The 26,031-nt window shown below is 49.2% G+C and overlaps 5 protein-coding genes across 7 annotated transcripts in view; 4 read left to right on the forward strand and 1 right to left on the reverse strand.

The window, feature by feature from the left end:
- The window catches only part of LOC120959038 (collagen alpha-1(III) chain), a 29,675-nt gene extending 25,341 nt beyond the window's left edge, over positions 1 to 4,334 (forward strand). Inside the window, exons 5-7 of the mRNA XM_040382165.2 lie at positions 376 to 3,259; positions 3,331 to 3,554; positions 3,640 to 4,334. Coding sequence (XP_040238099.2) covers positions 376 to 3,259; positions 3,331 to 3,554; positions 3,640 to 3,829 — 3,298 coding nt within the window. The 3' untranslated portion in view covers positions 3,830 to 4,334. The remainder of the gene's footprint in view (positions 1 to 375; positions 3,260 to 3,330; positions 3,555 to 3,639) is intronic.
- Positions 4,335 to 4,625: 291 nt separating this feature from the next.
- Positions 4,626 to 6,206, forward strand: LOC120959041 (thioredoxin reductase-like selenoprotein T homolog CG3887). The gene is made up of 3 exons (XM_040382171.2): positions 4,626 to 4,975; positions 5,116 to 5,404; positions 5,489 to 6,206. Exons 1-3 carry the CDS (start codon positions 4,812 to 4,814, stop codon positions 5,648 to 5,650), a joined length of 615 nt encoding a protein of 204 aa, XP_040238105.1. The 5' UTR covers positions 4,626 to 4,811; the 3' UTR covers positions 5,651 to 6,206.
- Positions 6,207 to 7,386: 1,180 nt separating this feature from the next.
- LOC120959039 (SPRY domain-containing SOCS box protein 3) lies at positions 7,387 to 19,958 on the forward strand. Of its 3 annotated transcripts, none has more exons than XM_040382166.2 (4): positions 7,387 to 7,479; positions 8,131 to 9,413; positions 18,347 to 18,605; positions 18,693 to 19,958. In XM_040382166.2, the coding sequence occupies exons 2-4, from the start codon at positions 8,761 to 8,763 to the stop codon at positions 18,948 to 18,950; spliced, it is 1,170 nt and encodes a 389-aa protein (XP_040238100.2). In that variant the 5' UTR covers positions 7,387 to 7,479; positions 8,131 to 8,760; the 3' UTR covers positions 18,951 to 19,958. The 3 variants fall into 3 exon arrangements, with proteins under 3 accessions (XP_040238100.2, XP_040238102.2, XP_040238103.2); XM_040382168.2 differs by having other exon boundaries at positions 7,392 to 7,510; XM_040382169.2 differs by having other exon boundaries at positions 7,392 to 7,497.
- A 2,933-nt stretch (positions 19,959 to 22,891) lies between these two features.
- LOC120959040 (eukaryotic translation initiation factor 3 subunit H) lies at positions 22,892 to 24,397 on the forward strand. Its single transcript, XM_040382170.2, has 2 exons — positions 22,892 to 23,002; positions 23,238 to 24,397. Exons 1-2 carry the CDS (start codon positions 22,928 to 22,930, stop codon positions 24,165 to 24,167), a joined length of 1,005 nt encoding a protein of 334 aa, XP_040238104.1. The 5' UTR covers positions 22,892 to 22,927; the 3' UTR covers positions 24,168 to 24,397.
- A 482-nt stretch (positions 24,398 to 24,879) lies between these two features.
- LOC120957767 (ankyrin repeat domain-containing protein 39) lies at positions 24,880 to 26,020 on the reverse strand. The gene is made up of 3 exons (XM_040380120.2): positions 25,877 to 26,020; positions 25,586 to 25,789; positions 24,880 to 25,514 (listed from the first exon to the last, which is right to left on the reverse strand). The coding sequence occupies exons 1-3, from the start codon at positions 26,013 to 26,015 to the stop codon at positions 25,267 to 25,269; spliced, it is 591 nt and encodes a 196-aa protein (XP_040236054.2). The 5' UTR covers positions 26,016 to 26,020; the 3' UTR covers positions 24,880 to 25,266.
- Positions 26,021 to 26,031: the final 11 nt, after the last annotated feature.

Raw genomic sequence — 26,031 nt, forward strand, 5'->3', positions numbered from 1 at the left:
CTCTTTCTCTTTCTCTCTATCTCTGTCTCTCTCTCTCTTTCTCTTTCTCTCTCTCTCTGTCTCTCTCTCTTTCTCTTTCTCTCTCTGTCTCTCTCTCTCTTTCTCTCATTTTCTAATTTATCATTTTTTTATTATTTTTTTCTAATTTCTCTCTTGTTCTATTTCCTTATTATATCTCTCCTTCCTTCTTTACCTATATCAATCTCTCTCCCTCCCTATCTCTCTCTGTATCTCTATCTCTCTCTATCTCTCTATTTACCTATTTCTCTCTCTATCTCTCTATTTATCTATCTCTCTGTATCTCCCCCACTCTGCATGTCTCTATCTCTATCATCCTCTCTCCTTCTCTCTTCCCCTTCCCCCATCATACAACAGAGGTGCCAAAGGAGAGCGCGGTGACCAGGGAGATCGGGGCGAACCGGGCGCTATGTCGGAGATGACGTACAGCATCGCGGGCCCGAAAGGCTTGCCGGGAGTGCCCGGCGACGTCGGCCCCAAGGGCGAAAAGGGCTACAAGGGCGAAATGGGATTGCACGGAATGCGCGGCCAGGATGGACCGGCCGGACTGCCCGGCGTCAGCCGTCAGGGACCGGAGGGCTACAAGGGCTACTACGGCGTGATCGGTGACCACGGGCCGGCCGGAATGCCGGGCGAAGATGGCCGTCCCGGACCGGACGGGATGCCCGGTCTGCAGGGGCTGCGCGGCCAGCGCGGTGACCCGGGCCGACCGATACTGATGGGCGAAAAGGGCGTGGAAGGCGAGGGCGGCTTCTACGGCGAAATTGGCGACAAAGGCTTCAAGGGCCCGGAAGGTATCCGCGGCACGACCGGAATGCCGGGAGTGAAGGGAGAGCGGGGCGATCCGGGCCCGCTCGGCAAGCCGGGCCTACGCGGCAACAAGGGCCAGATGGGTGACATCATTTACGGCGATCGTGGAGCGCCGGGCCTGCCGGGCCGCGATGGTCTGCAGGCACCGTACGGCGACAAGGGCGAACGGGGCGAACCGGGCATGGAAGGTTTCCCCGGGCCCAAGGGCGAGCGGGGTGAAATCGGACGCGACGGACTGCCCGGACTGCCCGGCGACGATGGACTGCCGGGCGAGCGCGGCCTGCAGGGACGCATGGGCGATATGGGCGAGGAAGGCTACCAGGGCGAACGGGGACCGACGGGCGATCCAGGCTATCCCGGTCTGACCGGCGCCCGCGGACTGGCGGGACTGCGCGGACTGGCCGGCCCGACCGGCGACCCGGGTGATATGGGCTTCCCGGGGCGCGACGGAGCTCCGGGCCGGAAGGGCGAGCGCGGTGACTTTGGCGATGTGGGACCGCGCGGACGCAAGGGCAGCGCCTCGTTCAGCGGCATGAAGGGCGAAAACGGCGAGCCGGGCATGATGGGCCCGCCCGGGTACAACGCACGCCCCGGCCAGATGGGTCGCAAGGGCGAGGAGGGAGACGCCGGCCAGGTCATCGACGGATATCCGGGCGTGAAGGGACAGAAGGGCGCCCCGGGCTTCCCCGGCATCCCGGGCCGACCGGGTGCGAAGGGCGAGCGGGGAGATGTCGGCGTGTTCGGCCCGAAGGGTATCTCCGGCGACAAAGGACGCGATGGCTATCCAGGCATTGCCGGACGCCCGGGACGGCCCGGACCGCGTGGGCCGTTGGGCCCGCGAGGAGAGCAAGGATCGCGGGGCGAAACGGGCGAACCGGGCGAGGACGGACTGCGAGGCTACGCTGGCGAAAAGGGACTGCGCGGTGACGTCGGTCCGGTCGGACCGACCGGTTTGACTGGAATGGTGGGCGACCCGGGACTGCCTGGCATCCCCGGCAACGTTATGATGCGCTCGGCCCAGCAAGGCGACCGCGGTGACCCCGCCCCCGAGGGTCCGGAAGGAGACGAGGGACCGCCGGGACTGAAGGGCCAGCGAGGCTACCCGGGCCGGAAGGGCGAACAGGGACTGCCCGGATTCGTCGGCATGGTCGGCATCGAGGGACACGACGGACCGAAGGGACAGCGCGGCGACCCCGGCATGAAGGGACAGCCGGGCGAGCTGGAAACGCGCCCCGAGCGAGGCGACCAGGGCGACGCTGGCTACGATGGACTGACCGGACGGCCCGGCCTGCCCGGCAACAAGGGAGCGCCGGGCGACTACGGCGACAACGGGCCGATGGGACTGGCCGGCATGCCAGGCTTCGTGAATGGTGCGCTGAAGGGCATGAGGGGCGACACCGGCTATGAGGGAGCCCCCGGGCTGGACGGGCTGCCCGGCCTGCCCGGCCTGGACGGTGTGATGGGTCCGGCCGGACCGCGCGGCATGCCCGGCAGCATCGGCGCCATCATGCCCGGCTTCCGGGGCGATCCGGGCGAGGACGGGCTGCCGGGGCTGGACGGAATGGTCGGCCCGCCCGGCTTCCCGGGCGACCGAGGACTGACGGGGCTGCCCGGACTGCGCGGTCTGCCCGGGCCGAAGGGTCTGCAGGGCGAGGTCGGACTCGAAGGCTACCACGGCATGGTGGGCCTGAAGGGCATGAAGGGCGAGGTGGGCGATCTGCCCAACCTGTCCAACTGGCGGCCGACGCAACCGGGCGACCGGGGCACGCCCGGACTGCGCGGCGAGCCCGGCGACGAAGGTGACATGGGCCCGCCGGGCTACCCGGGCAGCCGTGGCCCCAAGGGCATGCAGGGACTGCAGGGCGAGCAGGGCGCCACGGGCGAGGTCGGCTTCAAGGGCGAGCAGGGCATTGCCGGTGCCCCCGGACGGAGCGGTATCGAGGGACTGCCGGGGCTGCCGGGATTGCCGGGCGAGCCGGCGGCACCACCGCCACCGCCCAAAAACTTGGGCTACCTGTTCGCGCGCCACTCGCAGAAGGTGACCATCCCGGAGTGCCCGATCAACACGTACAAGCTGTGGGACGGGTACTCGCTCGTGAACGTCATCGCTAGCAGCCGGTCGGTGGGGCAGGATCTCGGTGCGGCCGGATCGTGCCTGCGGCGCTTCAGCACCATGCCGTTCATGTTCTGTGATATTAACAACGTCTGCAACTACGCCTCGAACAACGACGACACGATCTGGCTGGCGACGCCCGAACCGATGCCGATGTCGATGGCACCGATCCCGGCCGACCAGGTCGAGCGGTACATCTCGCGCTGCAGCGTGTGCGAGTCGAACACGCGCGTCATGGCGCTGCACAGCCAGTCGATGAGCATACCGGACTGTCCGGAAGGATGGGAGGAGCTGTGGCTTGGCTACAGTTATGCAATGGTAAGGATGCGCGAGTCGCTAATGATGTTTGATAATGGTACTGACCGATTGGGATCTTCCTCTTTGCTTAGCACACGTCGGACAACTCGGGCGGCTTCGGTCAGGACTTTGTGTCGCCCGGCTCGTGCATGGAAGAGTTCCGGCCGCAGCCTGTCATCGAGTGCCACGGGCACGGTACGTGCAACTTCTACGACGGTATCTCCTCCTTCTGGCTGACGATCATTGACGACGCGATGCAGTTCAACCGGCCCCAGCCGCAAACGCTGAAGGCACACCAAACGAGCAAAGTGAGCCGGTAAGTCACTCGTCTTCTCGTTTCTGTGGACCCCGAACATGGAAATGCTCTAACGTGGAAATGCTCTCCTTTTCCTGTCTTGCAGCTGCATCGTTTGCCGTCGAAAGGCAGGCATCATGCGAACACTGCACGGGGGCAGCACGATAACGGCGTCGGCCCTTCGCAGAGCGAATACGTCTACGGTGTACCCGCCACCGCCACCACAGCCGGCACCAGGCTCCAGAAGACGGGTGTCCCCGGGTCGGCAGCGTAACCGCAACCGCTACCAGGGCTAGCGAGGAGAGACAGAGAGAAAGAGAGAGGGTTGAAGATGGAGCTGGTGGCTGCAGCAGCAGGAGCTTAAATTTTCCAAACATAATTTTCCAGCATTTCGTTTTTGGTCGATAAGGATGATGTGTAGTAGTCGTATGAATGTTCTGTGTTCTAACAAACCAAACTGCCCAGTAGGAGCTAGCCTCTATATCCCAGCCCAGCAGCATAAAACGTTACCAGCAGAACCGCTCCTGGTATTCCTAGTTGTTCCTTTTTTTTCCTTCGTTCCTTCGTCCCGCGCCAAACATGGCGTTTGGTCCCTACTTTTTCCCGATTTGTTTCGCTAACCCCTGCAACATTCGTGTGAATGTCTCGCTGAGATGATTCTGGTGTGCCATTGGTTACGATAATTAGTAAAAACGAATGTATCGTCACCAGTATCAGCTTTATAAGTTAGAAAACTGCAAAAAAAAACCACTGAAACGAATATGTAAGCGAATTATTCGATTAATAAAACTACAAAACATATGCCGTGTTTGTTATTTATATTATTGTATTTTCGGTTTAAAGGTCAGTCTGTTAATTGTGCAGTGACTTTTACGTTAAATTCACTAGAAGAATGAATAAGTCACCTGCATCGTCTACTAAAAGTAGCTTAGCTAATGGTCCCAAAATGACCTCATCAACATAGAAACAGTAACCGCCAGTTCAAATTTCTAACGTCTTTGGTGCCGTTATCGCTACGTCAGCCGTTGAGCGCCGTGTAAACGCAGCATTAGCCGTTGTTAACAAACTGTCAAACGCGACAGCTATCACTGATAAATAGAGAAAAAAACACACACCAGAAAAGCACACACAGTAAAACAGAGGCCAATTGAAGTTCTCGCCTTTTCGTATCGTTTTTTCGGGGACCGCAACGAAACTAAACTAATTAAAACATAGGAAATTGTTGTTAGCGCGTTGTTCTTGTATCAAACACACACAGAGTCGCATCACAGTCGCAGCATGAGGATGGTGCGATCCTTCGTCCGGTCACACTTTAAGCTGCTGGCGGCGGTACTGCTGGCCGGTCTGGCCGTGAGTATGGTCGAGGCCGAGAAGGAAATACCACTGACCAAGTTCAGCCAAGATGTTGGCAATTACGGTGCAACGATGACGTTCCTGTACTGGTAAGCAGTGGGGCAGGCAGTGGCAACCTCCAGTTCAGTGGATCGATGGATCGAAAGCGGAAGGTGGAAGTTGGCGTAGAGAGTGGGGCTGATCAATATTTCTCTCTCTTTTTCCGCTGTGTTTACCCCTCGCGGCGCAGTTATTCCTGCGGGTATCGCAAAGCGTTCGACGACTACCACAACCTCATCCTGGAGAAGTATCCGGAAATTACGATACGGGGCAGCAACTACGATCCGTCCGGCGTGAACATGCTGCTGTCGAAGGTGCTGCTGGTGACGAAGCTGCTGCTGATCGCCGCCCTGATGTCGAACTACGACATCGGGCGCTACATCGGCAACCCGTTTGCCGGCTGGTGGCAATGGTGCTTCAACAACAAGCTGTACGCCTCGATGATGATCTTCTTCCTCGGCAACACGCTGGAAGCGCAGGTATGTTGTAGCAAATGGGGGGTAAATGGGGGGTGCACAATCGGTAAAACAAGCTCTAAAATAATGCAACTATTTGGGGTACAGCTAATATCATCCGGTGCGTTCGAGATAACGCTGAACGATGTGCCGGTGTGGTCGAAGCTGGAGACGGGCCGGTTTCCTGCGCCACAGGAGATGTTCCAAATCATCGACAATCACCTACAGTTTGCCAACAAGATCGAGCCAAATCCGGATTTCGTGAAATAAGCGGCTCGTTGCCAGCAAGGCCAGTCATCCTACACTACTCTCGGCAGTGGTTCACTTATTATTATTGTTTGTTAGTGTTTTCTTGTCAGTTGCCTTACACCGCGGTGTTCCACAATTGTTTCCAAGTATCGAACAAGGATTATTATTTGCTATAAAGCTGGATGAAGGGTAAATGTATAATTGGAAAAGGATTCAGTTTTAATTTTCTTCGTTTTCCCCGTCGTACATCATTGAACATTTGCAGCACAGGGATATGTTTGAAATTTTTGTTTTATTTATTTCCCTGTTTTGCGTAAGAATTTAAATACTCCACACGTTTCCCCTTACGAAATGCAGCAAAACGTCTAAACAAAATATATTCAACATGTTTTAATCCGCATGTGTTTTGGGCAGGCCGCTCGTGTCTAACGCTCCCCCTTTGAAGGCGCTAGTTTGTAAGGCAATCTGTACGGCGGAGGCAACGTGGGCCGGCAAGTGCATAGGAGCAGGTGTGTTTTCGTATCCGTGGAAGAATTGAATAAAATAAACTAAAACCAAATAAACCCACAAAACCGTACATTAGCGCATGGAGTCACATGTGATGTTGCATCTGAATAATGCGTGATGAGAGATAAGGGGCGAAGAACGGAAAGATAAGAGACACTTGGTGCAGAATGATGTTGCCCTCTGCGATGGAAGCCTATTCGAGGCTTAACAATGTAACGCAACCTATGAATTGATGAATGAAGCTCATTGGAAGGATATTAGAAAACAAACTGTCGCAACTTGTGGTCAAAAGTGGAGCGTATAAGCTGTTTGCTTCACTTTTTTGTAGTGATTCATATTAATATTGACTTCTTTGGATTCTATAATATAAGTAAATGAGTTTTTTTGGTCAGAAAGATAACAAAAAATTAAAATAACGTTATGTTGCATGCATTCCAGCTCATTGTTAGACTGTAGCGACCCTTTTAGACCCATTTAGAAACAGCAACCCATATTCTAGAAAGTTATCAATTCTAAGTCAAATCAAATTAAAAACTCTTTCTACTGTCCTTCTAACGTTCCTTTCCTTTCTTGCAGTATCAATCGGTATTGATCGAAATAATAAAATAATATATATTTGTTAAATTAGATTTACCACGTTAAAAAAGCAACCTCCCCGAACTCGCTAGTAGTGCTTATGCCACCCCCTTGGTCGACGGACGGTATCGTCATCCCCCTTCCGGTAGTGTTTTTCCTTTTACACACACATACGCACACACACACACACAACCGTATCTGTGGCCTGTTGTTCCAAAACAAATCATTCCCTTCTTCGTCTCGCTCTCTTTCACTGTGCCCTGCTCGCTTACTCGCACCTCAAAAACGCACACAGTGCCGCAAATGGTCGGATCGATAGCGAGAGGAAGACCGGGTGCGCGGAGTAAAGCAATGTATACAGTACACACACACACACACACACCCACATATATACACAAAATACTCACCCCGTGCTGGAAAAACATAGCGGGTGGAGGGTGAAAAGCAAATCATCCCCCTTTGCATCACACACTGAGAAGGGTGACGATGGTGGTTGTGCAATAGTGTGCGTGTGTGTCGGAATTGTCACCAATACACACACGCCGAGCTAGCGCCTACTGCGCTTCAGATCCTTGCGTGTTCTGCCATTGAGGGCTCCTTTGTGTACGTCGCACACGCACACTGTGCTACACGGTCCTTGCGTGCGCGTGTGTGTGCGTGTTGCTCGAGGGTGAAACGGACCTTCGCTTTTTTCTTGCAGAGCGACAGCGACCATCGAACGTAGCGGAGCTCGATCGTCCCGTGGTCCGCGGTGTGTGTAATTAAGTGTAAGTGACACTTTCGCAGTGCGTTTCGCGGGTTCGTTGGGAGCTTTGTTTTGTGTGTGTGTGTGTGTGTGTGTGTGTGTGTGTGTGTGTGTGTGTGTGTTTTGGTGTGTTATTTACCATTCCAAACTAATATTGCATAAAACCGTTTAGAATCGTCAGGAAGGGGGGGAGGGATTGCATTGCTTCGGATGGCTCCACGGGGCAGCAGAAAGGGCTGCTGCGCTGGTGCGCCGTCGCAGTAGCACAAACCGGGGAATGGACGTTCAGGGTTTGGGGGGTGGTGACAGAGCAAGTGCAGAAAGCAATACCGAGGTTGCGAGTGCCGTGTCCGTCCGCCTCAACTCGGTAAGACGCATTTCGCAAGTGCTCGAGCAAGTACACTGGACACATGGGTAGCCAGCGACGACCGTTCGTTCCCTTGCTGGTGTGCTGAAAATCGATGGCGCATTTGTGCTGCTGTTGCTGTTGCCGTCCGGGTGCAGACAACGCGCGAGCGAAAATGTGCACTTGGCAAGCCACCATCATCAAGCAGAGGGCCACAGGCTGGCAAACGAAACCTGCAAGTGATAAACGATAAAAAGTGGAAAAAAGAGTATTTGTATGCATGTGTGTGGGGGAAAAGTTTTAACAATTTTTCATCTAATTTTGCAGTTTTTGCGTTAAAACCCAAAAACACTTGCGTGCGTGTGCTTGTGTAATTTAGTGTGTGTGTGTGCCCGGAAGTGTGTTGTCCCCTTCCCTTCGCTTTCCCCTTCTGTGCAGCGCTAGCACAAAGAGGTGTTTTTTTCCGCCAGCTCCTTTACCCAACCGCGCCCCGCCCACTGGAGAAGAAGGGTGGCGGGGTGACAGCAGCACTCCATCCTAGCACTCCAACCCACGGCTCCCTCCTTCGCCCGAAAGTCTCCGCATGACTCTGATACTGGTGCTGCTGTTTCTGAAGAACATTTGCGTGTTTCTGAACAAGCTCGTGCTGCGGTGCTACAACTCCTTCCTGATACACCCGCACCACCGCCATCCGGACGGTGGCAAGTACGGCGGCTACGGTGGAGGCGGCGGCGGCGGTCTGGGTGGTGGTGGTGGAGGCGGCCACAGTGGCACGGCAGGGCTCGGGGTACGTCCGCGCCGCACCCGCCGCAACCGGGCGGAACTGATGTACCAGCGGGACACCGGCGGGCTGGCGTACGGGGAACGAGCAACGCACTACTACAACAATCACTATTGAGAGAGAGGAGAGGGAAGAGGAAAGAGAGAGAGAAGGAGCGATCCGTTCGGTAGGCATGCATGAGTGCTAGACCGCCGTCACCGCGTGCGCACCAGAGGGCCAGGGGAGGCGTAGGAGGAGGAGGAGGAGCAGGAGGACGGTTCGGCGGCACGGCAAGAGCAGCGACGGAAGCGTTGGTGGGGACGGTGGCGGGGACAAGCGGTGACGAGGACGAGCTGATGACGATCAACGAAAACCGGAATGTCGGAGGGGTTGGGGGCGGCAGCATCGGTGGCCTTGGGCCCAGCGATACCGAACCGAGCGCAATATCCGCCTCCAACTCGTCCCTCTCGTCCGCCTCCTCGTCGGAGGCCGGTTCGGTGCACTCCGACGGTGAGCAGCAGCAGCAGCAATCGTTGCAGCTGCTAGAGGACGACGGGCCAGGGCCGTCCGGGCGACATCCGATGGATGCGACCAGCTCGTCGTGCTGCCCGGACGGCAGCTTCGCGGGGCAGGACCAGGAGCGGCCGCTCGTGAACGGCTGCGAGGACCTGTGGAGCTGGAACAAGCGGGACCGGTCGAAGGAGGTGTGGCTGAGCCGGTCGGACAATCGGCGCGTCTACTTCCACCCGAACTGGAGCAAGGGGACGGCCGGCATTCGGGGTACGCGCGTCCTCAACAACGGCCGCTACTACTGGGAAATCAGCCTATCGCAGCGCGTCTTCGGCACGAGGTAAGCGGGGGAAGGGACGAGGGTTGAGCGTGCAGTACGCACGAGAGATATGGTTTGTTGCGCATGAAAAATCGATACCACCGCTCCCGGGATATGGTAAAATGGGAAACAACACAGTACACACATACACAAGGCCCACTCTTATCACTGGGCAACTGTTTTCGAGCGGACTGTTTTCCCCTACATTCACATAAAAACCCCTTGCCTGTCAGGGAACTATCATAAATCCATCAGCACAGGGAACAGGGAAACCAATCAACCAGCGGGCGTCGTTGTACATGCGTCGTCGTAGCTGCTGATGATGAGACGACAACACGGCGGTCGTCCGCAGGAACTGAATGTGGGTTACGTACGCATTTGGACAACATGCTGGGACGCACACGGTGGGGTGATGGCGTGTGGGTGCAGCTACAGAATGAACAGGGACAACCACACCAACTTCTCCTGCCTGTGTTCTAGAGCAAAAACCACTTGCTACATGGCAACAGACAGCGAACTCCCCCCCTGTTTTGGATGGACAAAAGGAAAGAAAGAAAGTCTCCCATTTTCCCATCTGCGCTTTTTATTTCCACCCTTTTTTTTGTTATCGTAGCGTGGGCACCACCCGTGGTGGGGTCATGTCCTTTGCGTGAGGTTTTCCCTCTGCTCCAACGCGCGAACCAACCGTGTTCAGTTTTGTAATGTTGCGTCCTAAAGACGACATAACCGCATAGCCTTTTCGTGTGGTTAGAGTTCCTTTTATTTCTATCTTTATCTTTCTCCCTGTGTGCTAGCTGATTACTAATTGGTTTCCAGTCGAGGGGCTGGCGGACGAGAGACACGGGCAAGCTCAGCGCGACACGGTACGTTCGTCGTCTGGGCTGCGTTTGTCAGTCGGTTCGCTGAAGAGAGAGAGGCTCGCTGCCAAAAGGACACCCACCCAAAAGGCCTGAAACGGGGGCAGAAATGGCCAACAGACCATGGCATTGCAAATCATTTGTTGATTCACCATGTTGCTTGGCACTGCGTTGGCGTCCTCGTCCTCTCGTGATTGTGGACCATTGTTTTGGCACGAATGCAGCGTGGAGAGAGATCTAGAGAGGAAAGCTGTACGGTATACAGAGCCATTGTTGAGAGAGAATGCATAGATTTATGGGGCAGGCACAGCAGCAACTGGTAGCCTGCACGGAACACGGTTCTGGTGGGGATATATTGCGCTCTTAAAAATAAAGCTTCCAGGGTTTTCTGTGAAATTATGGGGAAATATAATATACTCAACCTATGTACATGCAATTAATGTCCTTCAGGAAGGATTGAAATCCATTTCCCCTTTCAACACACTACTTGCACCAGTATATGCAGCAAACCTACTTGCATATTGCAAGCGACACGCAAACATGTCGCTCACGCACGTATGACCCTGAAATATGGCAGGAAATGCAACGCCTTTCCATGCCCCAATTAGCTGACCTTGCGCCCGGAGGAGGCGCTGGATTTTCGATTGTAAAATGGAGACGCGTCGCCGCTTGGGACATGGGATTTAAATTGCAATTGTGTTCATAGATTGTGTAACAAAACATGGACTGTGTTCGAATTGGTTGAATCTAATTGTATACATTGTTATCTAAAACTTTGTTATACTTACTTACTTACTTATCCGGCGCTATTGCCGCTTTGCGGTCTTGATATGTTGTAGCTCGTCATTATAACGGCTCCTCCATTGTCCTTCCACACATACTGCGCCAAGAATCCTTCTGAGCATCTTCCTCTCCAACGCGGCTAAGAGGGTTTCGTTAGATTATGACAGTGTCCATGTCTCAGAGGCGTATGTTAGTACCGGTACTACATACTATATAGCTTCGTCCGTCGTGACAGGTTCTTTGAGGTTAAGCTGATTTCTCAGACTGTAGAATGACCGGTTGGCAGCCAGCATCCTTGTGCGCAACTCTGCTTCCATGCTATTGTCGTTGTTGACCTTTGATCCAAGATAGGTGAATTGTGGGACGACTTCAAAAATGCGTTCAGTTATCTGTACGTCACGCCTACATAGTTTCGGATCAGTTATTGACAGGGTCGCTGATGTTGCCACTATCAGTTAGGTCTTTGCCTCGTTTATCTGCAATCCGAGGTTCTCTGCCGCCTGCTCGATCCTTTGGTAGGCTTCTGCTACATAGTAGAGCCGCAGACCAATGATGGTCTATATCATCAGCGTATGCTAGGATCTGGGCTGACTTATTGAAGATGGTACCCGAAGTCTCCACCGTCGAGTCACGGATGGCACTCTCTAGCGCCAAGTTGAATAGGAGACAGGCAAGCCCGTCCCCCTGGCGCAGACCCTTGGTGGTAGCAAAAGGTCCTGAGAGACTCTATATCCACCCTCCCCTGGCAAGTGACGTTGGTCATAGTCATTCTAACTAACATAGCTCATAGCGTCGCATAGTTTTACCCTCGCTATGCTATATGCTATGCAGCTTTAAAGTCAATGAAAAGATGGTATTCAGCCATCTTCTCCAAGATCTGCCGCATGGTGAAGATCTGTTCAGTGGTTGATTGTCCGTTTCGGAATCCTCTTTGATAGTCTTTCCGATTATCTCTTTGACGTGCGGGACAAGGCGATCCTGAAGAATGAGAGATAATATTTTATAGGCGGTATTCAACACCGTAATACCCTTGTACTTGTTGCAGTTCAACCTATCTTCCTTCTTGTACATGGTGTAGATGATGCCGAGAAACCAATCACAAGGCATCGATTCCCTATCCCACATATCAGTAACAATTTGATGAATCTCGTTTGGTAGCCGTGCACCTCCATTTTTGACCAGTTCAGCTGGGATCCAGTCGGTTCTGGGTGTCTTGTTATTTTTTAGCCGACGGATAGCTTTCTGGGTTTCGTTTATGCTTGGATGGCAATAGCATGACACTATCTGCTAGTGAAATCTTCAGCTGTTCGTTAAACTGGTCTTAGAGTACTGAGCCCACTGCGAGAGGACCTCTGGCTGGTTACTGACCAGATCTCCATCCTTGTTGCGACAGTAGGCTACCTTAGGTATAATGTTATTTCGGTGACATGCTATCGCTTGGTAAATCTTTCGTATTGGTCCGTGTACGCCTTTCTGGCTTGTGCTCGAGTTTGCACTTTGTTATACTAATTAACATAATAGTACTTTGAACATGGCGCTCATCATGCAGCAAAGTGAATAACATCTATTAGTAGTGACATCTAGTAGAAAATAGAAGAACCTGCGTAGTTGGAACTTTTGCACAAGTTATGAACATCGTTTAATTGAGTCTTTGCTAAAATCCTGAATTGTATGTTTAGTTAAACTATTTCACTTTCTATAAAACTTCTTCCATTGCTCCTCCCCATACGAACGCTTGTTTGCTACCAAGCAATACAGAGCTCCTTGCTAACAGCATATGAGTTTAGTATACACACACTCCACTTTCAGCTCCCACTTCCTCCATACTGCTCTTTAGTTACTGTGCCAACAACTCAACATCGCATCCAGCACGGCAAACAGCAACAAATACTGTGCAAATAATTTGCTAAAAAGTTTGCACGCGCGCAGCGCAGTAAAAAACTTTCTCTCCCCGGGTGTTGTTGTGGGGGTGTGTGTTTTTCGTCTAGCTAGAGTCCTTCCCTGCACAAACATCAAAAACCACCATATACCAACAACAGTTCTAACGCTACCATTATCAGAACACAGCTCCCGGCGGTCCGGTTTATGGCGCAGCTAGTGTGGTGAACGGCGGGTAGTAATAAACCGTACAACGGTTCACAGTTCTTTTTTGTTTGTATCAGCTCGTAACTCGGATAGCAAATTGGGTTGCGTTGTTTTTATCTCGAACGAACAAACATCGAAATCCGAAATGTAATTTACTTCCATTCGATCTCGGAAGCTCGCACGAGCGATAAACTGGGAGGGTGAAGGTAAGAGGGGGTTTGCGAATAATATATTTTATTTAGTATCAACATGTACACACGCTTGCCGCCACCCTAGAGATCACTGATAGTAATCTAGAACATTTGTGCTAAATCTATGGCGGTATCTTAATGTTCAATGTTTGCTGAACTATCCTTTTTTGTGGCTAGATTTGGCTTAGAAACTCATTGCATTTATACCAATTGATGGTTATTGATAACTGTTTGACCTAAATTAGTAAATATAATTTAAAAAAGACTCATATTACATTTATTTACACCTTCTACTAAGCTATCCTGTGGAAAATGTGTACTTTGGCTTAAAAGTTACAATAAATTCACATGTTGCATACCTACAGGCGCTTAATATGTGGAAACAGCAGAAGGGCAATTTTTACCTTCGTCATATATACCTTCGGCGCGTTTGGTAATTTTTAGATAAGCAAAAAAAAAACACAAAGAGCAGCTTGTTTCATATTTCACAACAAAAACGGAGCATCAGCGCGATGATGATGCAATAGAGAGGAAAAGAAAAATAGATTAAAACAGCAATATCTGTAGCTGGTTATCCTTGTTAGGGGTAGAGCCAATCATTTATCATAATCAGTTGTCAATTTACTGATTGAAGGCAATGGCACTGCAAGCGTATTAGTCAGCATTTGTGGGGTGTAAAAACAATCTTTATATTGCAATTAACGCTGGATGTAGTTTTTGAGGAAAAAAAGGAAACATAAGAAAATACTTCTCCACATGAGTAAAAGCAACTGTAAATACAATCGATATGTCAAACCCGGAAAGTTGTTCCGATCGAACGGGGGTTTTCATAGCGCTCGTCCGTCCGGCGAAAGGTTCTAGTGTCTTCCGGAGAAGTATTTTAATGACCACACAGGGTTCGAAACGACGAACCCTCAATCCCCATTCGCTACGGGGGGACAGCTACGATTGGAGCTACGTCTGGGTCTGGGTTGTGTGGTTTAGCACTTTCCAGACGCTCTAATTGATGCTATAAATCGTTGTATTTTTGCGCTTTTACGCTACCGCTTTACGCTCTGCGCGTTGGTGGATCTCAGTGCGGATCGCTGAACACACACGGACGGGGCCACGGAAGTTGGGCAGGTTGGGAAAAGTTGTCGATAAAATGGATTCCTGTCAGTGTCGTAAAAACGATGGTGGTGGTAGTAGTGGTCGTTGTGTTCGTGTCAGCCTGCAATGCCTTCGTGTCGTGGGGTTTTTGTTCATTTTCCCCCTTCCCTCCGTGCTATTCCCCTTCCGCCGTACATGCATCCGGGTCCGTCCTGCGCCTTGTTGACACCGTCCTTTTGTGCTACGGCCAGGCCACCACCACCACCGGTAGAAGGTGTTTTTAAAAAAATCATTGTGATTTACAACCCCTAAAACTTGGTCGCTTCAAGTGGACGAAACAAACAAAACGAACGTCGAGCGAACTTGGAGACACACGCTCTACGCCGTGTCACCAGCAAGCTGTCCCAGCCCAGCCACGGGACACACAAGAGGTCGGTATACTCGAGGTATACACGAGGTTTTCGTGTCGCTCGTTCGCCCTTTTTCCGTCGATTGGTGCCACACCAATGCCGGATGTGGCGAACTTTTGTTAATTTCGTGTTACAATAGTTTGAACCCCGGACCGGATTCTGATTTTTCATTTTTTGTGTTCAACCCCGGGTTATAAGGGGTGACAAAATGGGACAAAGGAATCTCATAAAAATCTACCCCGCGTGTGAATGGAAGGAACCCATTTTTTTGCTTGCGACCCCGAGCATGACTCTTGTGTGGCGGGTGAAAACGGGGTTTTTTGTGCCACTTGCCACGTTTGCACAAAACGATGCAATGGGATGGGGCGAGGAAATTGTGCTCGCTAGACAGAATTTTTGCATTTTCCTTTTAATGACAGCGTACTTAGCTGGAGTAGATGAGTACAGCGTACTTAGCTGGAGTAGATGAGTAAACAAATATTCGCACCAAACTAGTATGTTTTGGGAGCGAGTTTGTAGTGTGTAGCAGGGAATATTATTAGTTCAATTTTTAATTTGCTTAATGGAGATGAAAGTTTTATATTAAATAGGAGACGAATCTAGTCTAGTACCTTACGTATAACTTACATTATTCTTCTGTAGATAATCGACGATTATTTGAGAATTTTGTAGCGCCAACAGGGACTCTTAACTTAACACGACTTCCTCGGTTCCTTATCCACAAAGATAAACGATCTTCCTCTAAATTCTGGAATGTGTCTAAGTATTTGGAGGATGCCCCGATGTACACCTCGAAGCGAAGGAAGGTACAATTTTTAATTAAAATTACCTTATTTGCGCCCTTTGCGACGTCTTTCTCGGGCTAAATGGCACATTCCAGCTGCTCCAAAATGCGAAGGAAGCGTCTCAAAATAACAATCACAACCTTTACCAGCTCTCTCAGCAGAACCTTTATTTTTACATAAAACATGCCTGTCTTGCCTGTGTTTTTTCAAACTCTAAAATCTTGAACATTTGGTAAGACCCTTCAGCGCACAGACTTGGGTCGTTTCGGTGCTCCAATCGGTCCTCATTGCCGGTGCAGAAACCGTTCGTTTTTTGTTCAATCGCTTTATTAAGCGGAAATTAGTCGATAAAGTTTGAGATTTGTTAATGTCCGCTCTTGTGCGGTGCCGGGTACGTTCCCGTACCTGGTCGGAAGGTTGTAGGTCTTGTAGCGGCAATGAGGGACTTTGGGCAAGCTAATAGAATTATTATTTAATCCTTCTTTGCCGAAAGCGCGTGGTATGCGTTTCAGGCAGAAGGCTTGTGCGTACCGTGTTTGACGTCACTGTGTGTCAATTTCTTTTTATCGCTTTTTACCTTGAAGACCCTGGCGGAACCAAAAACCCGACTGCGGACATTAAGAAAACACTTCTGAATCGCTTTATTTATTAATAAGTGTGTGTGTGTGGGTTTTTTTCGGAGTTGTTAGTATCTTGTTGGAGAATGAAGGTATAATGGTCGTCCTTGTACAAATTACCGATGCGCGATGCTTTAGCATAATTGAGAAAACACAAGTGGTGGGAGTTTGTGGAAAAGGGAAGAGAGAAGCTGAGATTGCTCCGAAATGGTTGTACAAGGGAGGACCCTTTCGTCGTCGTCGGCGACGGTTGCATTAATTATTCTAAATGGGTTGCTTTTCATCTCGATTAATGCGGCGACTGCGAGGAAAAGTTGTAGATGCCGTGGACGTACAGCAGCAGCAGTACCTTTCACTTATCTAAATGTAGATTTATTGCAAAATCGCAACGCAAAGGGATTGCAAATGTGTGATGCTCTTTTTGCGTGCGGTAAGGATCCGGTTGGTATGGTGGTTTGTGTTTTACAATGTGAGGCAGAAAGAATAGCACACATTTTATTCGAATCAAATGTTGAATTACTCTACGAAGTAATATGAACTCAAATTGTATAAACCAAACGTTCAACGCAATGCGCTAACCTAACTTAGAGGTGGCCGCTAGGGGGCCCGAGCTCAAAGGAGGGTTCAACGGATGTCTATTAAGCAGTTTTGATAAGCTTATAACAACTCCAAAGTAGTTTAATATGACACATCGGGTTTACATAGGCCTCCGCTGAGATTTATTTTTACCGCACATCTGAAGTCTGGCTGAACTATACTATTGCCTTCAAAGAGCTAGCACAGACAAAGTATTACAAAGCAAAGACTCCTTCCAAGATCCCTTATAATTAAAAAGACTTTTAGCCAACCTAAACCTCTGTGTACAAAACAATATTATGTATTTAATTTGTATGATTTGTCGCTGTTGGTTATGTTCTTGCAGTGTAATTAGAATTCCTACTTAAAATTGGATACAACTACAGTGGAGCGCCGTTTATCCGGGCTTCTCGGGACTTTACCTCGTCCGGATATGCGTATAACACGGATAATGTGTCAAATGGTATATTTTATCACCAATTCCTGATTAATTATTGGAAAATTATCTTATTTGTTTATAAAAAATAACTTAGTTTTTATTAACGTCATATATTTCCCATGAGAATATTTGAAATTTGCTTGAATTATCGTGTCTTTTGTTATGACAATGTGCTCTTTTAACCGCTTTTTTAAATATCCCGCTCATAACGCAATGTCACCATTGTATTGAACTGTCATTTCTCAACAGCACGAATAAACGGACAGCCGGATAAAAGGTACACGGATAAACGGCGCTCCACTGTATAAATTTTATGGGCTTTTTGCTTCGTTATGAAAATTAAAAAAAAAAAAAAAAACAAATATATCAAAAACATCTTTCATACAAAGCAAACTTTTGAGAACATATTGTAAAAAAGTCATATTTTGAACAAACATGTGATTCAAATGATTCGAAAGGGTCCCATCAAATATTACTGCTTAGGACCTCCATGACTCATGAATCCTTGCCGCTGGTAGTAGCTGACATTTTTATCAAATTGTTTCATCAAGGTTTTAGTATTTTTTATCAAGGTTTTACTAAAAGTGTATTTAAGGAATTTTATTTTGGAGTTAAACCACATCCAATTCTTTCCGGCCACACCCTGTAAAATGGCGAATCAAATAACAGGATCCTGCCGCGTGTGTATGTGTGCGCGTCCACTACAGCTTGTTTGCTTCGCATGGAAAGTGCACATACCCCGGTGTGCAAGTTGCAAACGCTCAGTTCGTACGTGATGTTTGCTTTAGGAAACGCTTGCAAGAGTGGTCTATGTTTGCAAATGGTTAAGGAGCGATTAGTTTTATTGCACCAGCACCAGTACCAGACACAATAAGAGCAAAAAAGGCAGGCAACAGTATAGATGTACGGGACGTTGTGTTCTGTGTTCGCTCTACTTCACACGATTAAGGATGGGGAAGGAACTCTATTTTCCTTTTATGTATGGTATCGGTACAACGAAAATGGTGTACATGTTTATCAATTTCATAGCACCTTCTTTTGCTTGTTAAATATTTAGACAACACTCTCGCACACTCCCACACACACACACACTTACCAATTCCCCCTTTTTTTTAATTGCAGCATGATGTTCGGCATCGGTACGAAGAAGGCTCGGCTGCACGTGAACATGTTCACCAACCTGCTCGGCGAGGACCGGAACGGCTGGGGCCTTTCGCACAAGGGTCTGCTGTGGCATGGAGGCGTCGCCCGCAACTACACCAAGCGCTTTAAGGAAAACCAACCGACCAAGATTGGGCTCCTGTTTGACGGCATTGCCGGTACGCTTACGTACTACAAGGATGACGTCTGTCTCGGCATTGCCTTCCGTGGGCTGAATGAGGTAAATGAGGGGTGCGGGAAATCACCCTTCCAAAAATACACTGCCCACCTGAAGGAAATGTACTAACTGTGCGTGTTTCACTTGTAGGTCCGAGAGCCACTGTACCCGATCGTATGCTCGACCGCGGCCAAGACGGAGATGCTGCTGTCGGAGACGCGCCGGGACTTTGTGAACCTGCAGGACCGGTGCCGGGCCATCATCATCAAGCACATTAACACGCGGGAAAAGCTGGACCGGCTGGCGCTGCCGTACTTCATCAAGAACTATCTGGCGGAGGCGGTCACGGAGAGCAGCGCGACGGTGACGCCGCTCGAGCTGCACCTCATCGATCAGTATCTGTACTGAGCGGTAGTGAGAGAGTAGTATAATTGAAACACCCGCAGCGTGGGTGAGCTAGTTTATTGTTGGGTTTGGTATTACTTTCTGTTTTTTTTTCGATGTATCCCCATTACATACGTTCCTTACGTTAATACGGCTATACCGAACTTATGCTTAAGTTGTTAAACACTCTACACGCGTACCGGGTTTATTTGGTTGCAAATGGTACACAGTCATTTTGCTATGACGCAAGAGGTTCTAGTTAGGCAGCTATGGGGGGTTCCTTAACCGGATTAAACGCCCTCTAGTGCGAATTTATCGTATCTCTTTCATTGCCTTACTCTTTCTTTTAGTAAAGCATACGAGCCGAGAAGCGAGAGAAGGAACGGGGGCAGAACCAACACGTCGATCCGTTCCGACGTGACAGCGAGTAACATTCTAGTCATACTAGTCAGTCGGCCACTTGCGGCAGGGGCACAGTAGGTGAAAGTGTAAAAAAAAAAGCGAAACCTTTACTGCTGCTCGCATGCTGGCCCTGTACACATACTAGTCGAAAGAGTGAGAGAGAGAGAGGCAAAGAGTCTCGCATAGGCAAAGCATTTAGAAGGTGTAGAAGCTCCAGTTGCAAAACTGCATCAAATCGAACGAAAGCTGGGTTGGAAAGCTAGGTAGAAAGGCAGAACTCTCTTGTTCGTTCGGTTTGCTACCGTTCTGTACATATTTATTTGGTGCAAGCTCTTGTGGAAAGGATGGAAGACAGCACGAGGGAGGGCAGTACAGTATGAAGGCAAGACGTTGCGGAAGGAAATGAAAAAAAAAAACGGAGAATGTGGCAAAATTTAGCAACCCGTTTAATCGGGAATTTAGGCATTTAAGCTTTTCAGTAAGAAGGTACAGAGTTATTGTGGGGCGTGAGTGTTTGTCTGAGCTGTGTGTGTGTCTGGTGTGTGAAGATGAATGATCGAAGAGGCGAGAACGCGTGATTAAGTATGTGTGTATGAGGAATTAATGTATCGAAATTGGTGTGTGTGTTTTTTTTTAAATATTTTAACCTCTTTTCTGTGAGGAATTATTTTGTGTGATTTTGTGATGTGATACGTATTATGTACTGGCTAGTCATAAAAAGTCTTCATTTATGTATTTATGTCTTTATGTGTATTTTTATAATATTTTTTGTCTATTTTTGTACCTGCAAAGACCACGGTTGGTGCTGTTATTAAGTTCGTTCTAGTTTCCTAATGTATATTTAACATTTTTAAATTTTAAACATTATCATTTTGCATTTTCCAAAACACAACCAAAGTGTGAATGTGGGTCGATCAAAATTGTGCGACTGCGAAAAGAAGATAAAATTCGGTAACAATTTTGTCGCGGATAAACGAGCATAAGGTAGTGGAATAGTAGAAGAAGAAACCAAAAAAAAAACCCATGAAAACAAAACCAAAACCAAAAAAATAAGAAAAGAAGGACTGCTTTTACGTTGATGGTTATGATCTTCTGTTTCAAAATTTAAGAAAAAAATCGGGCCACGTTCGGGCTGGCGGCGAAGGCGAACGTCTCGCGGCGCCACCATGCCACGATCGTCCCAACGGAGCACAAATGTAAACTATGAATTTTTGGAATTTTAGCGATAGGGCAAATGCAAATAGTAGGGCACACAGGAGAAATCGAAAGCCTGTGTAAGAAACCAAGCAGAAAATCACACTAATAACACTCACACTCGGGGAGTGTACTCTACATTCTGGCGTTTAGAGGTTAGGCAAAATTATGTAAGTGGTGTAGTGTAAGAGGAAGCAGCCGTGGATTTGGAACAGGCACCGACATCCCCTCCGACAACTGTCTCTTGGCCACTGTTGCCAGCAGTGCAGTGGGGCGTGTCCACGTGCTTTCCATCCACGCGGCTCTGCTAGTCCATTAGTCTGATGATAGCAGGAGCACCCGAGCGCTCTCTAGCGTGTTTTTTTGGCAACTGGATTTTTAGGCGCAACCAAATTGTACCACTACCGCCGTAATGTCCGCTGTACCGAATTAATTGGCTGTTTTCTCGTTTTTTGGCATAACGTGTGCGTGATCTTGTGCGTGTATGTGTGTGTGTATGTGTGCGCGTGTGTGCATGCTTTGTATGAAGAAGAAGAAGAAAAAAAGAATTATAGATTTGCTACTACGTTTTTGGAGGAATTAAGTAAATAATTGAAACAAAAAAAATAACAGCATTATTGTGGAGGTTACCTTTAGGTTAGGAAGGGGTTTTGAGGAGGTTTTATACTTTCTTCCCTTGCTCTGCTTGCTTTTCTCAGTGAAATGCAACGGGATCATTCCAACGGCAAACTCAATCCATTCCCGATAAAATAAGAAACAGAATCAATATGCTTTCTGCCATACCCTCATACAACCATTAAACCAGGCTAAAAGCAAAGAAAGCATGCTGATTTGTTTCCCACCTCCTCTGGGAATGTACTGAGTTGATCTCTGAAAGCGCACACTTAGTAGAATTATTTAACGTTAGACACTAATTTGTCTGAACTTCTGGCTTTGTGACGGTGGAAAGTGGAGTGTATGCGCGGGAGTAATATTTTAAATTATTGAATTTTATCTTAAAAAACCAAGAAAAAAACAACAACTCTTACCAATAAGCGCATTCTATTCGGATTCACAACACAATATTGTACAGTGTATCGAGAGCGGACAGTGGTGGAGACGCACCATTGTGTCTAGTGGTGTGCCATCCAGTGCATAAACGAATTCCATGTCTATTTGATGTATAAAAGAAGATGTTTCCCACCCCTAACAGTGTGGTGTTATGCTCCTTTCCATAACATAACACTCCATAACACTCCTTTCCATTTCCCCAACGGTTAAATGGCGGGAAAGGGGTTAGCAAAATTCGCATCCCTTCCGGAGGCTTTTGCGGGAAAACGCAAGCATTTCGGTCGCGGTATCACGTATACACTCTTTCTTGCTTCATTCCCATCCCTCCGTGATGTGACTGAGGCTTCAGTTTTCCCCGCGCGGCTCTTTGGGAGTAATTTTGTGCGCTCCTTTCCCACCATCCTCAAATCGATAGGCCATCGAAAGTGCAATAGCGCGTGGACGACGACAACAACGGCAACGAACGGGCTGCCGACCTAGCACTTACTATTGGAGTGTGACAAACATAACTACTTACTATTGAAAATTCACAACTATGGTGGCCACGCTATAGTAACCGGCTCCGTTGCCGTATGAAGCGGACATATAATGGGTAGGGTTGAGGTTGGCCAACTTCAGAGATTCATTCCACAAATACAACACAAAACAACACAAAACAACACAAAACAACACAAACACACAAACAGGCGGGCATTAGGTTAGGAAATGTTCCATTCTCCTTCCGCATGTTCGCTGGGCTTTGGTGCAGGCTAATAGAAACGTTGATGTGTGAAAGTTTGTAGCCGATGCAAATTAAATTAAAAAAAAATCTGTATCGCAAAGGAACAAAGAAACGAAACGAGGCAAAAATCTACATGAAAATAAAAATGTAAAAAATTAAATGAAATGGTTGGTGTTGTGTTCGCTGCAATGAGAAAAAATATCAATAATGAAGGAAGTATCAGTTTTAAAGACCGGTGATCAGTTTAAGATTTAACGGTGATTTCAAACATTCGCGCTCGACTGCGTAGATAAACTGTGGTAATCGACGAAGGAAGGCAAAAGGAATCGTGAAAGCAAAGCTGTTTAAAACAGTTTAATTTTGTTGTTTTGACTACAATACTGTAAGTTTTTGTTGTAATTAAAATAATTCCATATACTTCGACGTAATAATGTCTTTTTTCTATTTTCTGTTCAATTTTATTGTTTATGTGTACTGTGGCCACAGCTTCACACAAATCGACGAACCGCTTCGAGCAGATCGAGCAGTTTCTATGCGCCGCATCTGCTCGATTTGTGCACCGAGAAGCTGACAGCTGTCAAAAGCTGTCATCGCGTTGCGTGGTCCTCTTCTTCTTCTTCTCAAACCCGCAAAAATGGCAAGTCGTGGAAATCGTGCTCGTTCTCAACCCGTCGATAATACCATCTCCTACGTCCAGTGCGATGGCCTGGTAAGTAAATTCCCGTGCCTCGGGTGTGCCCTTCCACGGTGCATATCGTGTTGATGGTTTTGGGTCCGTAAAATACGCACAAACATGCCGTCCGTGCACCGCAAGCAATCCGCCCTCTGTGGCTGTGTGACTGCCATTGTGTGTGTGCGTGTGTGTCAACGATGATGATGATGATGATGCTGCCCCTGCTGGTATGTCGTCTACTAATGCACCGTTTTTTATCCCTGCATTTTAGGCGGCGATGAAAATGGTAAAGCATTGCCATGAGGAATCGCTGAACAACATGGAGGTGGCGCAGGGCGCCCTGCTCGGGCTGGTGGTGGACGATCGGCTCGAAATCACCAACTGCTTCCCGTTCCCGAAGTCGGACGAAACGATCGACGAGGAGGAGTACCAGCTGAACATGATGCGCCGGCTGCGGCACGTCAACGTCGACCACTTTCACGTCGGCTGGTACCAGAGTGCGGACGTCGGTAACTTTCTGTCGAGCACGCTGCTCGAGTCGCAGTACCACTACCAGACGAGCATCGAGGAGTCGGTGGTGGTGATTTACGACACGCAGAAGTCGGCCCGCGGCTTCCTCACGCTCAAGGCGTACCGGCTGACGCCGCAGGCGATCGCGATGTACAAGGAGCGCGACTTTACGCCGGAAGCGCTGCGCAATCTGAAGGTCGGGTACGAGAACCTGTTCATCGAGATCCCGATCGTGATCAAGAACTCGGCGCTGTGCAACATCATGATGTCGGAGCTGACCGAGCTGGTGCCGGAGGAGGAGGGTACGCACTTCCTGGACCTGGGGACGGCCTCGGTGCTGGAGAACCATCTGCGCTGCATGATGGATCGGGTCGATGAGCTGAACCACGAGGCGACCAAGTTCAACAAGTACCAGCAGGCCGCCATCCGGCAGGAGCAGGAGAAGCACCGCATGCTGGCGAAGCATGCGCAGGAGAATGCGGCCCGCATCGCGAAGGGCGAGCAGGCGGTGCCGGAGGAGGAGGTGAACAAGCTGTTCCGCCCGATACCGGTGCCGACCCGGCTGAACCCGATGATTGTGTCCGGCCAGATCAACACGTACGCGCAGCACATCTCGCAGTTCTGTTCGCAATCGCTCGCCAAGCTGTACATGACGCAGGCACTACAGAACGCGAAGGACAACAAGCAGTAAGCGGTGGGTCGGAGGCGAGTCGTTTTACGTCAACAGGAGGAGCGGGGGCAGCGTTTCCCCGCCAAAACGTTCCAAGCTGTGCGGGAGAAAGTTGAATAGGAGGATTAAGAAGAGAGTGCGCAGAAGAAGACGATCGTGAGAAGGCGATATTTCATAATATACGAAAATGGGCCAGCTTTTTCGATGGGCGAGACCACCAAGCCTGCGAAAAAGCTTGGTACAAACCAAAAGCAACGTTTGGGAGGTTTTGAAAATGCACGTTACATTCGAAAAACAGAACCTTTGAAAGTCTTATAGAAGCGATTGAACGATTTAAACCGATTTGAAACAGTTTTGATGGCGCTTCTGAAGGATTTCAGGAGGTCGGACCTTGTATGCTAGGGTTCTCCTTACCAATATCTTTCCCCACTGTCCTTAAACCTTGATAGAATGAGGCCTTTTGACCTTGTACGAGCAGTTAAGGCTACTTTTTGGTTATCAAGCAGCTTCCAAGACACCAAGTTCAATTCATGCAAATGGCATCAGATAGCTCCTAGTTAGCAATCGAAATTTGTATTTATATTCTAATCGTGATATTTCGATACGGTAGAAGTGCCACAGATGCATCACTAGCAGAAAAACATTTTGCTACACGGCACTCGATCGGACGAAACATTCCCGGACACTACTCGGGCAGCCAACCCTCCTCAGAAGCTCTCAAGTAAGCAAAATGGTCATTTCATTATATAGTTTATTATTTATTTTAACTTTTCTATTACACATTTTACACACTAACCAAAAAAAACGAACCTAATGGGTAAAATTAAATCACCCTTTAGTTGTGCGATGACGAAACACACACTAAACTGCCAAAACATTCACGAAGGCGCTATCCTTCGTACACGCGTTTGTGACCGAGAAGTAAAATCATTGTATCCTTGGATAGAGAAATAGTGCGCCATGCTTTGCGAGTATTAGTAGTTTCGGGAAGACAAACCGCGTGTATTAATTGCAGCAGTGCTGTGTGGTGTAAGCTCAGCTCGGAAAACGGAAAGCTTTTTGCGTGCGCAAACGGCACCGAAGATGGTTCCTGTGCCCACTACTTTTACTAATATTACTACTACCCGGCCAGCAAGCTTCTTAACCGATCCGCATCACAGTGCCCGTCATCACGCACGAGATCGATCGGTTTCTGGTTGCGCAGCGCGTCCTGCATATGGCATAGGGCGGGGTGTAAGCGTACGAGCAGCTGGCAGCACTGCAGGTGTCCTCCCTCGGCCGCCCGGTGCAGTGCCGTTCGGCCATCGTTGTCCCGGTGCAGTACGTTCGCTTTGCTTTCTATCAGCAGTTGCACAATTTTGTAGTGTCCTGTGAAGGAAGGATTTGGTTAGAAGAAAAGCTGGGCACTGAACCTCAAAGTGTTAATTTGAGCCACTTACCCATCATTGCTGCCCGATGTAGTGCCGTAACGCCACCGTTCGTCACTTCGTCCACTCCCAGACCGCGTGCCAGCAGCAGTCGGCAAGCGTCCGGGTGACCGCTGCGGGCAGCGTAATGCAGCGCCGTATAGCCACAGCTGTCCCGGTCGTGCAGGTGCCCTCTGGTGATCAGCATTTCCAAGCGATCGAGCTCATTGTTCATCGCTAAAAGTGTAGTGTAAACGTTCTGCATTAAGTTGGCAAGTTGGTCAAGACACACCCAGGAGGCTGTCTTGCTTTACTACCCCTAACCTGCACTCCATATGCCGCGGTCAAAATCCAGCTCACTGAGCGACTGGGTCGCACCGACACCTTTCGACGAACATTGCGTGTGATCGTGGTAGCCGCCGCCACGTTCGCTGCAGGAGGTGGGTGACTGTTCCGAAGTCATTTTGTGCGCAGTAGCA

The sequence above is a fragment of the Anopheles coluzzii genome, chromosome 3 (assembly GCF_943734685.1).
Source record: "Anopheles coluzzii chromosome 3, AcolN3, whole genome shotgun sequence".
In the NCBI taxonomy this organism is placed as follows: Eukaryota; Metazoa; Arthropoda; class Insecta; order Diptera; family Culicidae; genus Anopheles; species Anopheles coluzzii.